The sequence below is a fragment of the Monocercomonoides exilis genome (assembly GCF_001643675.1).
Source record: "Monocercomonoides exilis strain PA203 chromosome Unknown scaffold4-2303458, whole genome shotgun sequence".
In the NCBI taxonomy this organism is placed as follows: Eukaryota; Preaxostyla; order Oxymonadida; family Polymastigidae; genus Monocercomonoides; species Monocercomonoides exilis.
The window spans coordinates 2,183,868-2,200,924 of record NW_027150549.1 but is presented as its reverse complement, the minus strand read 5'-3'; the positions used below and the strand labels follow the sequence as shown (position 1 = coordinate 2,200,924).

Here is a 17,057-nt window from a genome sequence, read left to right as displayed (position 1 = left end):
TATTATTTATTATTTATTATTTATTTTTTTATTTTTTTGTCATTCTGAATCATTTTATAAAAGAAAATCTAAAAAAACGTGTTCTCTGAAAGTCATATCAAATTGTAAGTCCAATTTTCATTTTTTTTAATTTTTCAAAATCTCAATAAAAAGAAATGACTGAAAAAACTTTATTTTGAAATACAGAAGTGCCATAATTAAATTTCATGGATATAAAAAGCGTTAAACAAAATAGTGTGAGTCCAAATTCGCAACAGTTAACGCTTAAAATGAACTGCCCAAAGAAAAGACCGACCACATCAAATCTTAGGAGGAGATGCTCAAGCGTGAATATTTTTTATCAATAAAAATTTAATGAAGCTTTGAAGCATTGGTTTTGGAAAACGAACGATTCTTTCAGAGACACAAGATATGCTTGAAGCTGTGCAGAGCGCGTCGCGTGAGTGCCTGCTGGGAGATTCGTTTTGCGAGCAATTGGAGCAGCTGAAAAAAGAGTTCGGGATAAACCGCTCATGCGACAAGGCCGGGAGGGAGATTTTGCGTGTGTTTGCGCTGTTCTCCATCCGCAAGGGGCTGTCGTACAGCTCTGTGCAAAAGATGCGCAATTGTGTTTCTGACCGGCTGTTCCAGAGAGAGCTGATGGATGCAGCAAAAATACCTCACACGCTGATGGATCCTGAGCTTGTCGAGCTTGTGACGGTGGGAGTGTGCTGCGCCGACGCAGACTGGCTCTTCAGCGAAAAGAGCACGCTGATGTTTGGGAGGCTGCTGTGTGGCGTGCTTGGGCTGCCCACAAGCGTGCTGCGCTGGAAACTTCGTGTGAGCCTGGCGTCTCTTGGGCTTCTGTTCCTCACATCATCAACCAGTTTGCAGCAACCCTTTCTGTTTTCCTTGCTGTTTGCTTCCCCTCCTTGTTTTTTGCTCTTCGTTTTGAGAGGACTTTGCTGTGAAGCATGAGATGCAATCTGTGATTTTCTTTTTGGCAAAGGGGTGAGTCTTTTGGGATTTGGATTGGGATTGGGAGTGAAGTCATGAGGATGTTTTGTTTGTGCATTTGCTTTCGTTCGCCTTCCACTCATTCGTTTCTTTCCCAATTCTTTTGTTTGGGTTGTGATGCTGCTTGAACAGATTTTGGCTGCCTGAAGTACATTCTGAAAGAGACATTCGAGCTGGTGCTGGAAAGGCACAAAAGAAAGAAGATACGGCTGCCGGGGATGGCGCTTGCTTGTATGCTTTATTTGAGTGTCATTCCCTTCTTTTTGGGGGTTTCGAAGGAAGACTATGTGATTGCAGAGGAAATGAAGCTGAGCCAGGGTTGGCTGTGCTTGGAGGCGCTTGTGCGCTCGATGGAGGATGTGAGCGAGGCAGAAGAGGAAGGAAGCGGAAATGCGCTGGCAAAGGAGCTGAGTCTGTTTGGGGTGAAATGGGTGTTTGTGCATGTTATTGAAAACGGGGTGGACTTCAGAGATGGCAGAGTGGCGCAATCAGACCGCTTTGCCTGCCTTCTGAGCGAAGCGTTGAAGCGAAAGCTGGTTTGTGTGAAAGAACTGGATTGCTGGGGCGATTTCGAAGAAGCAGAAGAGGGGCTCGAGAGCTTTGTGTTGTCTTTGCTGAACAGAAGGCGATTCGGTCTTCTTGCGTCTTTTGGGAAAGAAGGGATCAGACTCGTTGCAAACAACATTGCAAAGCTGCTTCGGCACAACGCAGAACATCTCAAATCCAGAGCTGGGGAAATGGCACATTATCTGAATGAAATGGCCGAGAGCTCGAAGGGGCAGCGGAAGGAGCGTGCGGCATTGCTCAAAAAGTGTTTGGAAGAAGAAGGGTTTGACGATGTGCTGGTGTTGGCTGCTGGGATGTGCAACTTAGCAATCGGATGGAATTCTGAATTGCGAGCTTCGATGCTGGCATTGCTTTGAGGATGCTTGCTTCGTTTGCTTTTTTTGGAAAAAAAAATTATAATTAAAGAAGCAAAGCTTGTTGCAGAGGCGTCTTTATCCGGATTCGAATGTTTATTTCAAATAATTATTCTCTGTCTTTTTTATTCTGTAATCTTGTTCTGTAATTGTCTTTTTTTCACTTTTGATTGTGGGTTTGGTGCAGTTTCTGTTGGTGAATGTTTCCGTTTTGTTTTGTGTTTGTGTGGCTTCTGAAAAGGAGGCGGGCTTTTAGGAAAATCTGTTGATTATCTTTTGTTTTCTTCATTTTCATTATTTTCAATTTTTCAAATTATTCTTGAAACTTGCAAAAAAATCAAAAACAAAAACAAAAATCGAACCTTTTCTTTTCCCGTTTGTTCAAAAAGCACAAGGAGTTGGAGAAAAAACAATTCATGGCGACTTAACACGGATAGCATCATCCAATGACCAGAGCATCGAAAAGCAAATATATCTACTTTCTCGGTTGGATTGCATCGCACATAAATTTGCCAGCACTGACAATTCCAAACTATTGGCAAAGACAAACAGATTTCATCTGAATCAATAAAACAAACAAATAAATAAATTGACATGAATCACCAATGCCATCAAAATCACACCTTTGTCTGCAATTCGCAACGAGCTAATTTTTATGCAAATCAACTTTCTGCACCATTCACACTCCATTGTTGTTCATGTTCGTCCACATAATCAACAATGTCTCTTCTTCCATAACCTTTCCACCAGGCCCAAGAATAGCAGCCTGTGACTCTTTGGTTCGTGAAAATCGGACTGCATCAATTCTAAAACTTTCACATGCACTCAGTATGACCTGAACAGCAATTGAGAAGCAATTGTTGCTGCTGTTTTATATCTTCACTTTCTCCGTCTCAACCATGCACATCTGCGAAAGAAAAAGCGCATCCACTTATATACAATAAATGATAGTCTGCAAAAATTCTTGATAAAAACATTGCATGGTTTCAGCTCTTCTGACTCACAAAAATCATCAAAAACAGATGAACCACTCACTCATCGCTGTGAAAAAAATGCATGTTTCATTCAAAATGCTTTATGAAAAATCACAAACAATGGCAAACATGCGTTGATGCAATCACATGCTTGGATGAAACAAAACACCAAAAAAATAAAACCAATTGCGATCATGCTCCATAAGAAATAAAAGGAAAAGATCACATCCAAACTGATTTTTGCTGCAGCATGAAGTTGCTGGTGTATCTTTTGCTCTTGCCAGCTCTCCTACAGTCGCAAAGCAATTTATATTCAGGAACTTCAGGAAAATCTGGTGCAGGAGCTTCTGTGGTTGCTGAAAGCGCAAATAAGCATTATTCAATTTTGTTGCAAGAAAAAGAATTATTGCACGGAAAGGCAGATGGCAATAATCCAACATGTACAATATCGCTTGAACATGGTTCAGCTGGATGGAATTTTTGTGAAAAGCGCGAGCACAATCAAAAACACTATTTGTTCTCAATGCTGAATTCCACTGTGCTTTTGGATTCGATTTCTGTGCGAGGGAGTGAGCGTCATGTTGTGCTTTTGAGAGATATTCAAGCTGAATGCTGTTTCCGCAATTGCCTTTTTTGGAGAAATTGGAACTCAGACAATTTCTGTGATTCGTTTGGAGGGCTGCTGAGACTCGAAAATATTTCATTTTTGTGTTCAACACCAAACGTCGCATGTGGATTTGTTTTGTCGAACTCGCTGGCACATTCCTCGAGAATCCATCTGAAAAGGAGTGCAATGCATTCGTTTTCTGTGAACTCGATGAATCCTTTTCTGAGTGCTGGGAAGATGGAATCGGTTGCTGTGGACGAATGCCATTTTGAAAACATCACCCACAAGCCCGAAGCGATGCGAGGAACAGGGCTCGTAGAAGAAAGAGAATTCATTGGAAATGGGATTGGCATGATTGAAGCGGAGTCTTCATCATTTAACGAAGTTGCTGGTGCGGATTGCGGATGCATTTTTGATGGATATCACACCTTCCACCATTACTTGTCTTTCAATTGCAGTTTTGTCACAAGCAGGGTACAGGCCAACAACACCAGACAGGTGAACTCTTCTGGAAATGTTGTTCTTCGTGATTCGTTGTTTACCGTTGTGAGTGAGGTTTATGATGGAGCAGCAGTGCTGATTACCGGAAATGCGACGCTAACCATTGAAAGAACAACATTTTTGAGTTGTAAAAGTAGTACATACAATACAGGCGATTTGGGAGGTGGTGCGATATCGGCAACTGGATCAGGATTCATAAATATTTCCAATTCCTCGTTTAAAAATAATTCATGTGCATCAAGTTATGGGGGTGCAATGTACATTTATTCGAAATCTGCTGGAGATATTTCAATTACAGATTCGACTTTTATTGAAAACGAAGGGCTGCATTATGGAGCATTTGACATTATGAATCAAATATCCGCAATTATTATTAGTTCGTGCACTTTCTATCGCAATAAGTCTAACAAGTATTATGGTGGTTCGATTGGCTTTTGGAATAACAATTGCAACAGCATGTCGCTTTCAAATTGTTTGTTCCAAGAATGCTCAAGCGCAATGTATGCAGGAGCCTTACTTGTTGGAACTCTTAATGAACATGCATTTCAGATGAATATTAGCTTTTTGTATTTTGATCAAAACACATGCGAAAATAACATAGGAACAGATATTGTAATTAGAACATCCAATTTGACATTTTATGTTGCCGACAACTTCACAACTTGCTTTTCCACATCATTGGAGAAGAGAATTGCATATTGTACTTATCCTTCTGATTGGGCTTGCACGGCATATGAACCAAAAGAAAACTGGATTCAAACAGCTGATACTTCGTCAATTCATGTGGATCCATCAAAAGAAGATAACATTGTCTGTGGAAATGTTGGACGAGAATGCAAGACAATCGGCTTTGCGATAACCAGATGGCTTCAGCCAGAGCTGCAAAAAGTGTATGTTTCGAGGGTGAACCATTTGGAGACTTCGATTGCGATAAACGGGCAAACGGTGGAAACTTGGATAAAAGGAAGTGGAGATCGACCGACGATCACCTCCAAAAACTTGGATGGCTGGCTGGTCACGATCACAACAGGCTCTTTCACCGTGACTGATTTTTCGATTGTTGTGGACACAGGCGTGTCGCTGGAATCCTCACTGTTTTTGGTTTCAAAAGCAGAAGGGAAGCTGAACCTGGTGCAATGCGAAATCTCTGCAGATTCAACAAATCGAGTGTTGGAGCATTCGCAGTTTTCTCTTCTTGGAGGAAGCGTCAACCTGACACTCTGCGAAATACGCGGCTTTTCTCTTCAAGAGTGCGGACTGTTTCAGAAGGAGTCTGCAAGCTTGCTTTTGTTTGAAGGAGGCAGCGTGTGCGACATTGCCCGAAGCAGAGGAAACGGCACGATCATTGGCAAAACACTGGGCGATGGAGAGGTTCTTGCGATTTCGAACATCACTTTCAGAAACTGCACGAGTTCAGCTGAAAATGGAGGGGTGTTTGGCTTGTGTTTGGGCAGCGGAAGTCAACTGCGAATTGGGCAGACGAGCGAAGTTGGCTTTGAAGAATGCAGCGCGCCCAACAGCGAAAACAAAGGAAAGGGCGGAGCGTTGTATCTTCTTTTCGATCAAGGAGCCAATGATTTTATATTGAAGAGCATTTCGTTCAGGGGCTGCAGAGCTTGGAAAGGGAAGAATGTGTTTGTGGATGGGAGCAATCTGCCATCGTTGGTGAAGGCGTCTTCGTTTGCGTTCAAGCCTCAAACAGGGGTGGAGCTGGCAGATTTGGATGAGCTGAGCGGATATGATGCGGGGGATCGCAGCAAGGTGATTCCTTTGGTGTTGTATTTGCGGACATTTTCATCGCCAGCGTATGTGTCTGGAAGCGAGAGCGATGCAGATGACACGTTCTGCGGATACAAAGATTATCCGTGTCGAACAGTCGAAGGCGCAGCTGCCTTTCGGTTTGCGAATTCTGCTTGCGAGTTGAGTCTGCTGCCATCATTTGCATTTTTGAAGGAGCTGACGTTGGCTTCGCAGTCGTATGTTTTTGGTGCTGCTTCGCAGGGGCAGGCAACGGAAGTGGGCTCTTCTTCGGTCAAAAGTCGCGAAATGCTTGTTTCGGTGTCCGTTCCAGCAACATTTGCGAACATAACGTTTTTGCTGAGCCATTCGATTGGGAACAGGGCATCGTTCATATCGTTGCAAAGTGCGACTCTTTCGTTAACCAGCTGCTCGATTGGAAAGACATCTGAGACTGAGTCCATTGAATACACAGCTGTGATGGCATCTGGTGGGGTGCTGACAGTCGCTTCGCTGTCGGTGGCTGCTGACCAAGCGCTTTCGTTCAGTGCGCCAATGCTTCTGCTGAGTGGAAGTGTGGTGTGCAATTTGTTTGGTGCAAATCTGTCGAGCATTGCGACAACCGGTCCTCAGAGCTTCGTTGAGACGAGCTCGTCTGGGCTGGCCAACATCACCAACTGTTCGTTTGGCGGGTTCTCTCTTGCGAAGCGCGGGGTGATACACAGTGAAAACTGTGGCTCGTTGTATGTTGGATGCTCTTCATTTGCAGATGTGAGCCTTTCGAACGGAAACGGGTCGTGCATCGATTTTGCAGCAGGAGAGGATGTGCTTCATTGTGTGACAGTTTTCAATTGCTCGTTTCAGGGATGTTCAGTGCAGAATGATGGGCAGTCGGGAGGGGGAATATTTGCTTCTCTGAAAAGCAGCTGCGAGCTGTTGATTAATTCGACAAGCTTTTTATCGTGCACAGCGCCTTCAGAAATGCTGAGTGGATTCGGTGGAGGCATTTCGTTGTTTGTTCTGCAGACTGATGCATCGTTTGCGATTGATGCGCCTTCTTTTTCGGATGAGCTTCCCAACAAAGCGAAGTGCGGGAATGATATTTTTGTGTCTTCTCCTGACCTTGCATCGAGCGTCAACAGGGAGTCGTTCTGCTTCTACGATGAGCAGAATCCGTTTTCTACTGCTTCGTGTGTGGGAGTTGACGAGAAATGGGTAAATGCTATGATTCCTCTTGTGTGCTATTTCCGAGTGCTTGGTGATGCTGTTTGCGTCTCGGCCGAGGGAAGCGATGTGCCTGTCTGCGGGTATGTTGACTTTGGATGCCGGACACTCGACTTCTCATTTGCTCGGCTGCCAGGAAGAAAGAAAGCTGTCACGATACCAAGCGAATATGCTGTTGGAGAAAGCTGTGTGCTGAGTGATGCAAAGGGATACAGCATTTCTGGTCTTGAAACGAAGACAAGACTGAAAATGGAGGGAAACGAGACGCAAACGACGTCTGTGATGGAGGTCAGAGCAGCAGTGTTCTTTTCGTGTTTCTTCATCGAGATGGTGTCTTCTCTTCATTCGACGAAAAGTGCAGTATTTTCCGTTGCAGATTCCAATGGAGTGCTTGAAATCGAAAACTGTGAGTGCCAGCCAGAATCTGGGGTCTCCTCAATCTCCTATTGTTTGTTTGCAGCCAAAGCTGGAAAACTGGCGGTGAATGGATTCGTCATGAGCAACGTGCAATTCTCGGCAGGCGCAGCTGTTGTGGTGAACGAGTCAGGAGCATGTGAAATAATGAGCATGATGTTTGAAAATGTCACGTCCAGTGCAAATGGAGAAATAATGAAGTATTCTTCGACTGGGGCGATGAATGTCAACAAAAGCCACTTTTCTTCTTCAATGGCATCAGCATCCCCAATGATCTTTGATGAGAATGGAGCAGTGTTGTGTGTGAGCAACACAACCTTCTCTGAGATTGTCCGATCGGAAGGGCAAGGCGGGGCTGTTGAAGGGGTTGTGGGAGATGGATGCCGAATGGTGCTGGAAGGGGTGGTGTTTCTCGATTGCTGCACAGAGGACGGCTGTGGGGGAGGGCTGGGGTTGAGTGTGTCAGGAACAGGGCATCTCGAAATTGGGAAAGAGGAGTTGAACTCCGTCTTTAAGAGCTGTGCAGCTAAAAAAGGCAACGGAAATGGAGGCAATGGCGGAGGGATTTCCATCAGATTCAGCGGCGAGGTGTTTGATTATGTGATTTGCCACACGATTTTCGGAGCAGAAACAGAAAAGAACGAAGCAGAGGAGAGAGGAGAGAATATCTTCGTTGAGGGAGACGATTTGAGCAGAATTGTCACACAACGGCGTTTTGCAGTTGAGTGCGATGTGAGCAAGGAGAAGCACAACGAGTTTGTGGGATTCGACAGGAACGCAGACAAGCACGTTCCGCTTGTTTCGTTTCTGTCAAATTGGACATCGCCTGTGTTTGTTAACAGCGAGGAAGGGGCTGATTATCAGTCGTGTGGTTTTTCGTGGTATCCGTGCTCCTCCATCGTATACGCAGCAGAAAACCGTTTTGCGAGTGGTGTGGCAGCTGTTTGCCTTGAGCCTAATTTTTCGATTGCTGACAAGCTTGTATTGTGCGCAATGCCGATGGTCATCAAAGGTGTTTCGAAGCCTGAAAGAGTGAACATCGCGGCAGATGGCAGAGAGAGCGGAGATGGACTTGTGATTACGCAGAACGAAGTTGCAATCAGCTGGCTTGAATTTTGTGCTCCGTGTGAGTTTTTGCATGTTCAGAGGAAGAGCCTTATTCTTTGTGCTGGATCGAAGTTGGTTGTTGAGGGGTGCAGCATGGTGATGCAAAGCGGCAATCCAAGCTATCGGTTTTTGCTGATAACTTCGGGAAGTGTGAAGCTGGCTGAGTTTAATCTGAACTCCATGGAATTCAATGAAGCGCCAGCGATTGAGCTGGTTGGCGCACAAGCAAGCGGAGTGTTTGACAAGCTGCATCTGGAAAGTGTCAACACAACATGTGAAAGCGGCGGAGTGATTTTTGTGTCTTCGGCATCGGCAGCTCAAATCGAGAATTCGACGATAAACTCGACATCCCTTCTGAGGCAGACAGCGATTTGTGTGAAGGGAGGAGCTTCGCTGACTCTGAAGAAGAGCAACTTCAGCGAGGTGAACAGAACAGAAGGAAACGGAGGAGTGGTTGTGGGAGAGGTGGACAGCGAAAAGCGCATTGAGATCAAGGAATGCAACTTTGCCAAGGTTATGTGCTACCATACAGGAACAAAAGGAGGAAGCATGCTTATTTCGGTGGCGAAAAGAGGAACGTTTCTGTTTGAGAAGAACTGTGTGAATGAAAGCAGGGTGCCGGGGATTGACGGGCTGGGAGGGGGTCTGCACCTGACGTTTTCAGATGTGGACTTGACGTATTCGATGAAGTCGGACGAATTCAACAACAACGATGCGCTGCTGGGGAAGGATGTGTATCTTGTGTGCCAGCTTCCGCGGAGGATGATCAACCCGTTGCTCTGGAGCGGGTCTGCGAAAGATGGGAGCGAGTTTGAAAAGACGATGTGGGTGCTGGATCCGAGCGATGCAGAAATGAACATGTCGCTTCTGAGGTTTTTGTTTCCGTCAGTCGACGATATTGTGTTTGTTGACGACGGGCTGGGGCAGGTTGAAGCAGGATGCGGAAGCAGCGTCAAGCCTTGCAAGGAATTGAGTTTTGGGTTCACGCAGTTGGGAACAGAAAAGAACATTCTGCACATCACATCATCGGCAAAGCTGGAAGGGGAAATCAAGCAGAATCTTTCGTCGCTGACGATCAGAGGGGAATCTGTGAAATCAGACATGATTGTGGATGGTGGCGGGTGCATATGCGTGAGCGACGGAGACTTGTCGACTCAGCTGACCATCCAGAATGTCCGCTTTGCTTTTGCCACAAGCGCTGAGAGCCTGCAAGACTCGCTGATTGTTGGGAAAGTGGGGAGCATATTCCTGATTTCGTGTGATGTCTCAAAAAGTGCGAATGCTCAAATCTCCAACATAAAGCAGAGCATCTTGTGCGGAAAGGGAAGCACGATAACTCTGACGTCTGTGACATTTTCGGAGCTGGTGTTTGAGGCGGATCAAGCGATCTGTGTGATGCAGTCTGGTTCCTTGATTATCAGTGGCTGCACTTTTGCCTCGATATGCACAAGCAAGAAAAGTCTGATTGGAGGGATGAAAGGAACATGCATTGCAATCAACAACACTCATATCAGCGAATGCTCGTCAGAGTCTGGAAGTGTTGTGCACTGGGAAAATGCGTTGGAGGTTGAGATCGCAAATACCTCGTCATTTGCGAATTGCTCTTCAGAAAAAGACAACGGCGGGGCAGTTAATTTGATTTTCTCGAAGAATTACAGACTTTCGATTGCTGATGTTTCATTCAGCAACAACTCGGCAGACGAAGAAGCGAAAAACGGAGGAGCCATTTTCGTGCAATTGAGCCAAGATCTGGATGAAGCAATCGAATTCTCATCGTTGCATTTCCTTGGAAACAAAGCGCATCATGGCAAAGACATGTTTGTTGCATGTGCTGACCTGAATCGTACAGTCCTGCAATCGAGGTTTCAGTTTCCTTTGGTGAATGAGGAAGGCGAATTGATTGTTGATTTATTTGGAAGAGACGAGGTGATCACAAACAAGGAAGCAGTCAACCTGACGCTGTTTTTGTTGCAGCTGCAATCCTCGAGCATTCATGTGTCTGCTGCAGGGCGTGATTATTTGGGGTGTGGGAGCGACGAGTATCCGTGCAACACCTTCTGGAGAGGATACACGAACATGGACAAGACGGGATCAGATCAAAAGCTTTTGACTGTGGATGCTTCGACAGTTGTGCAAGACACCTACGATGTGAGCTCGTTTTCTATCATCCCGGGATATGGAAGCGCCCGATCGTCGATTGTCGTGAAGAGTGACCTGGAGTTGTGCACTTTGGATTCCATATTTTTGAGCGCAAAAAGTCTGTCCATTCAAAACATGTTGCTTTCCATCCCGCCTTCGTTCGCACCTCCTGTTCAGAATCTGCTGAGACTTAATCCGCCCAGCGCCTCGGAAGCCCAGTTGGCAGTGAAGGGCTGTGTGTTTGAGTGTTCGTCTGGATCTTGCATTGATTACATCTTGATTTCGTCTGCGAAAGGGCAGGTGGAATTGGCAGACTGCACTTTGCCATCTTTCTCGTCTGGCGTGGTTCCGCTCGATTTGTCTTCCTCTGTTCTGATCAAAGGAATGAACTTCACCAACATTGCGTCTGCATCCAGTGGCGAGGGTGGAGTGGCGAGGGTGGAGCTGACAGAGGAAGAATCGCTGAGCATTAACGGAACGACAGCAGAGGGATGCTCGTGTGCAGGAAATGGAAGAGGGGGAGCATTCTTTGTGAAGTGTTCAGAATCTCTGCTTCCTGCACCTTTTGTTTTTGGAAGCGAAATAATTCTGGCAGGTAACGAAGCCATGATTGGGAAGAACGTATTTATTGCATCGAGCGACCTGAATCGAACAGTCACAAAGAGCACTTTTGTGTTTCTTGCTGAAAAATCCAAGATGGAACACACGCTCTTCTGTGGAAGTGATGCAGTGCATCACGACACCGATCTTTTGCGGTTTTTGTGTGGGTACAAGAACAATACGATTTTTGTCTCTTCGAATGGGTTCGACATTGCCAGATGTGGAAGCGAAGATGATCCGTGCGAATCGTTCTGGAAAGGGATGGCGCAAATAGAGCGATCTTCTCCGTCAAAGGTAATAACAGTTGATGGTTCGACTTTTGTGCGTGATGCATTTATTGTGTCGAATTACACAATAGCTTCATATTCAGCGTCGCCTGACGAAGTGAGAAAGGCTGTGGTCGAGTTCCAGAACAAAACAATCAACGATGGAGAGCCGTTTCTGACCAATGCTGTGAGATTGTCGCTGGAGAGGATGAGCCTGAGGGTTGCAGAGCATTTTGATGGCTCAGCAAGCTCCATTGTTCACAGCAAGGAAGGCATCCTTCTTGTGAGGATGTGCTCGTTTGAATCGAAAGGGCTGATGGAGGATTTGAGCAAAGTGCGGTTTGTGACAGTTGAAGGAGGAGAGCTGGCTGTTGATGATCTGACAATAAGCTCCTCCAACTTTGCTGAGAACATATTTGCAGTGAATAATATGGCGCAGTTGTGTTCCTTCACGAGCTTATCGGTATCATCGCTGAATCTGTCAGATGGAAGTATTTTTTCGCTTTCTTCGTCAATCGGGCAGGAGACAAAGCAAAATAGCAACTGGAGATGTGATTTTCGAATAAACGGATCGACGTTCTCTTCCATTGCGCGTGTTGACGATGGGTCGGGTGTTGTATTTTCTGGGATCAACAAAGTTGATCTGAAAGTGGATAAGACGGTGTTCAGCGATGTTAAGGCTGAGTGCAGCATGAAAGGAGGAGTCGTACTTGTTTCACTTTTGTCTGAAAGCTCGTTCAAGATGAGCGATTCGACAGTCACGCGATGCTGCTGCTCGAGCAACGGAAAAGGGGGAGGAGTTTATTTGGCAGCAGCAACAGCAGGAAAACTGGATTTCCTGTTCAGCCGAGTGAGCTTTATAGCGAATACAGCGTTTGTTGGGAACGACATCTTCATTGAATGCCACAACATCACTGCACAAATCAACGAAACGCAGTTTGGGTTTGATGTTGAGAAAGTGACAGACAAAGCGAAAGCGATTTTTGGGATTGACAAGACCGATCACACAGCAGACACGAATCTTCTTGATTTCATCACGATTTATCGAGCAGACACGATCATTGTCAGCTCTGATCCGTCGAGAAATGGGAAAGATGACAGACAATGCGGGACGCAATATCTGCCGTGTCTTTCGATTGATTATGGTCTTCTTCATCTGTCGAATAATTTTGTGAGCCAAATGTTTGTGGACAAAGCATCGTATCTTGGGGGCGAAGCGAAGATGGTTGAAATGGGGCTGGCATCTCGAACAAAGGCGCAATGCGTCATTGAAGTGCATTCAAATATTCTCCAGCACGAATTGGCGCTCATATCGACAGCTGGTTCTGTGTCACTGAGCTATCTTCGCTTTGTTTTTGGAGAGGAATTTGTGTCTTTCCATTCAGCATTTCTTTGCCCAGAAACAGGCGTTCTTGAACTGAGCTGCTGTGCATTCACCTCAGAAAGTGATGGTTCTGCTCAAGCTGTTCCATTTTGTCTTATTTCTGCCAATGGCTGCAAGTGCACAGCTTATGAGGTTTCTGTGTCCTTCTTGGCATTCGCGTCTCCGATGTTTCGTGTTGCGAGCTCTGGAAATATGAAGATAACTTCTTCGTCCTTCTCAGAGTCAAGTTTTGAAGGAAGTTTGGCAGAATGTGGAGAAGACTCTGTTGTGCAGATTGTATCTTCGTCTTTCACGAGCATAAATGTTTCGGGAAGACATCCGATGCTTTCGTTTAATGCAGCAAATGAAGTGGACATCGACAATTGCTCGTTTGTTTCCTGCTTATTAAGCACTCAGAGAGGGAGCATTGTGTCGTTGTCGTTGTGCACGAATGCAACGATCGACAAGTGTTTGTTTGATGGATGGAAAGGGAACAATAAAAGCGATGAAAAGAGGAACACGCAGCAGGAGGAGATCTGCCGATGGAATGGGTCACTGGTTGATTTTGCTGGAACAAGAGCAGCAATGAAGGACACAGCGGTTGTGAATTCATCAGAAGGAGGAATGTCGATTTGTGGTGGGGAGGTGAGTGTGGAGAAAGGCGAATATTATGGGAATAGCAAAGCTATTGATGGATTCCCTTCAGCCAGACGAAACATCATCTGTGAAGGCAAAGGGCAGCTGGCGATGGAGAGCTTGAAAGGAGGAGATGGGTTGCTTCCAAACACATCGCTGTGGATCCTGAATGAGGGGTGTGAGCTGTCTGGAATGGCTTCAGAAAGAGCATCTGAATTGTTCATCCCAGCATTGGAAAGAGTGGAAACAGAAGAAAAAGGAGGGAGAACGGAGCTGACGTTCAGAGGAAACCTTCTTCTGCCATGCAATCTGTCGTTCCAAATTACATCAACAATTGAAGAAGTCAGCTCGATTGAGGTGTATTTGCTGGAGGAAGATGAATTTGTTTGTGAGAACGAAGCTCGCAGTTCAATAACATCAGGGATCATATCTTCGGCTGAAGAAAGGGCAGAGGTGGCTGTTTGCATCTTGTTTGGCAACCCCGAAAAGAAAGGAAGAACAGAATCGTTTGTGGTGAAGAATAAAACAGAAAAGAAGAAAGATGAAAATGGAAATAATGAAATCGTCAAAAGTGAGACAAAAGAAGAAAAATCATTTTGGCCTATCATTGTAATTATACTTGTTATTATTTTATTGATTGTTCTTGCAATATCCATTCTTGTGACAATACGATGGAGAAAACAAAAGAGAAGAACAGAAGAATTGGAGGTGATTGTGGAAGACACAGTGAAGAAGGATCCGAAGGCATTTGAGATGGTGACGATGGAAATGTCACCTGAAGAGCAGTGGAGAAGGGATGAGAGGGAGGCAGAGAAGAAGAATGAAGAGAGGATAAAGAAGAGGGTGTACGAGAAAAGCTTGGGACATTCTGAGTCATCAGAACATCTTCTGTCTGAGAGTGGCTCTACTGAATACATTTTGGGAAGAGACTCAGACAATATTCCTCAATGGATGCTGGAGAAGGTTGATGATGAGGAAGAGGAAACAAGAAAGCGAACACCTTCTCCATCCATTTCATCCACTTCAACCACTTCAACGACTGATTCAGATTCCACATTTGTTCGAGGAGAAGATCTGTGTCCAACCACCTCTTCAATGTCGAATCTGGTGGATGCTATGACCTGTTCATCTCCACATGAGAAACTGATTCTTGATTTTCGAGATTCGTTTTTCATGCTGATGCATGGAAGGAACAAGACGAAGGAGATGCCAATTGGGAATCTTGAGGAGCGGGAGCTGACAGGAGCACAGGTGCTGTTCTGGGTGGCGAATCTTGCGCTGCACTCATTTGATGAGATGAGCAATCCACTCTCGTCTCTGGAGAATCTGAGTCCGCACATTGTGCTGTTCTCGGAGCACATGGACATTGCTGTTGCACTTCGCTCTGAATGCTCTTCTTCTGACGATTCAGATTCATCGTCCATCTCTTCGCTGACCATTGTTTCGTCTTCCTCATCGAATGTTTCGGTGATGAGCGAGAGGTTTACCGACTCTCCACCACCCTCGTCAGCGTTTGAGGATGAGGCAGACAACAGGGATGAGTGCAAGCGGTGGAAGGCACCGGAGCTGCTAATGAACAGGAACATGTGTGCGACAAAACAGTCAGTTGCATTCTCGATTGGGATGATGCTGTGGGAGTGCCTGACGCTGCAGATCCCGTTTGGGGAGTACGAGGCAGTTATTGCTGGAGATAAGATTGTGAAGGGAGAGCGACCTCGGCTGGATGTGGTGGAGAACACAACATATGGGAACCTGATTGGTGTGTGCCTTTCACCTCGGTGGGAGGGGAGGCCGATGCTGAGCGAGCTGAAAAAGGAGTTTTTTGTGCATTTCCCAGCAGAGGCGAAGATCCTCACAGTGTCAGATGCGATAGACCTGGAAGAGGCGGATGGGAGAAATGAACACAGCGGGGGAGAGGAAAGCATCATTATTGATGATGGGGACAATGGAAATGACGTTGGGAATGGTGATGAAGGTGAAGGAGAAGAGGAAGACAGGAAAACAACAAAGCAGTTATTGCTGCGATGAATGAAATAAAAGACAAATTGATGCTTGTTTTGAACAAAATTATTGTTTTTAATTTGTGAATATTTTGCGTTTTCTGTTGTGTTTATTCATTGTTCTTCCCAAATTTATATTTTTTACTCATTTTTTATTTCGTGTATATGTATGTATTTTAATATTCAAATACTGTGTGAATTGTCTAATTTTTTGCCTCTGCTTTTTGTTGAATTTGTCTTTTTTGTTTTTTTGAACAATTTGCTTGTTGAAAATTTCAGTTTTTGAGAGTTGGTTGAAAGCTGTATCTCCAGTTGTGTCTTTTTTTTTTTTGTGGGTGAGAATCCTGCACCATTGCGTATTGACTTTAGGGAACCAAAACTTGCCATTTTGCATGTTTCCATCACTTTGAGAATTTTCGCTATATTTTTATTTTGTGAATTAAACAACACCTTAAATTTTTTGTGTGATTGGAAAATGCAAAGAAGGATATTATGATTTTGCTTTTCTTTCTTTTTTCTGAGAATTATTTGACTGACGACAACATTACGAAATGTTCGACAAATCATGGAATTCACTTTTCTGGGTGATCCAAAGCTGATTGCAATATTTATTGTGAATTCAGCAAAAGCTGCTTTCTTTTCTTTTGGAAACACACAAAAATAATCGTTCGTTTCCTTGAAAATGAATTCGTCTGTAAAAAGAATCATGGTTCTAATGAAAGACGATTGATTTCTTTTGAAACTTATTTCATGTGTGCAATATAAAAATTAAATTGTTGTTTGTTAACTGCCATTGATTTTGCTTTTGAAGAGAAACAAAAACTGAAAATGATTCCAAACGTTCAAAATGATTAAACAAAAAATGATTGTTCCTTTTCGTTCTAATTCTTTCGTGAAAGTTTCGATAGATTTTTGTTTTTCGATAGGAATAAGTTCATAAGAAAATGTAATTTTTGACATTCAAAAAAATCACTAATAAAAAGATAAAAGGCTTTTGACTTCCACTAAAGAAAGAATATTTTATCAAAACATAAACGAAAGTGTGATTTTTATAAGGATTGATTGCACGTTTTTTTTTATTGGAACATTTTTTTTTGTAAAAAATGTTTAAAATGAAAGTACTTATTGAAAAAATGAACAAAACAATGATAACATTGTTTTCTTTAATAACTTGTTTCTATGCTTTGATCTGTTAAATTTATCTTCATGAAAATTTTCTTCATCATCATTCAATATTCTTCGGAAAACTCTATTCTTCTTTGAATAAAATGCAAAAATTCATAGAAGTTTTCTGTTTCTTTTTCTGCATTATCACATTTTGAACATGCTCCAAAGAAGAAACAGCTAAAATTGATCAATTTACATCGAATACAATCACATTTGTGTAGGAGTCACATTTTTGTGTTCAAGAACATTTTTTTGCTAATTTTTCATTCATTTCCCATCGCACATATTCAGCCCTGTGATTATATGCGATGGGAAATGAATGAAAAATTTGCAAAAAAATGTTCTTGAACACAAAAATGTGACTCATAAACAAATGTGATTGTATTCAATGTGATTATATCCTTTT

The 17,057-nt window shown here is 43.9% G+C and overlaps 2 protein-coding genes across 2 annotated transcripts; both read left to right on the top strand.

The window, feature by feature from the left end:
• Window positions 1-269: 269 nt before the first annotated feature.
• MONOS_7320 (uncharacterized protein) lies at window positions 270-1,919 on the top strand (the record flags this gene model as incomplete). Its single annotated transcript, XM_067877635.1, has 3 exons — window positions 270-324; window positions 401-865; window positions 1,129-1,919. The coding sequence occupies 3 exons, from the start codon at window positions 270-272 to the stop codon at window positions 1,917-1,919; spliced, it is 1,311 nt and encodes a 436-aa protein (XP_067734960.1).
• Window positions 1,920-3,140: 1,221 nt separating this feature from the next.
• Window positions 3,141-16,101, top strand: MONOS_7321fu16695 (uncharacterized protein; the record flags this gene model as incomplete). Its single annotated transcript, XM_067877636.1, has 1 exon — window positions 3,141-16,101. The coding sequence occupies one exon, from the start codon at window positions 3,141-3,143 to the stop codon at window positions 15,510-15,512; it is 12,372 nt and encodes a 4,123-aa protein (XP_067734959.1). The 3' UTR covers window positions 15,513-16,101.
• Window positions 16,102-17,057: the final 956 nt, after the last annotated feature.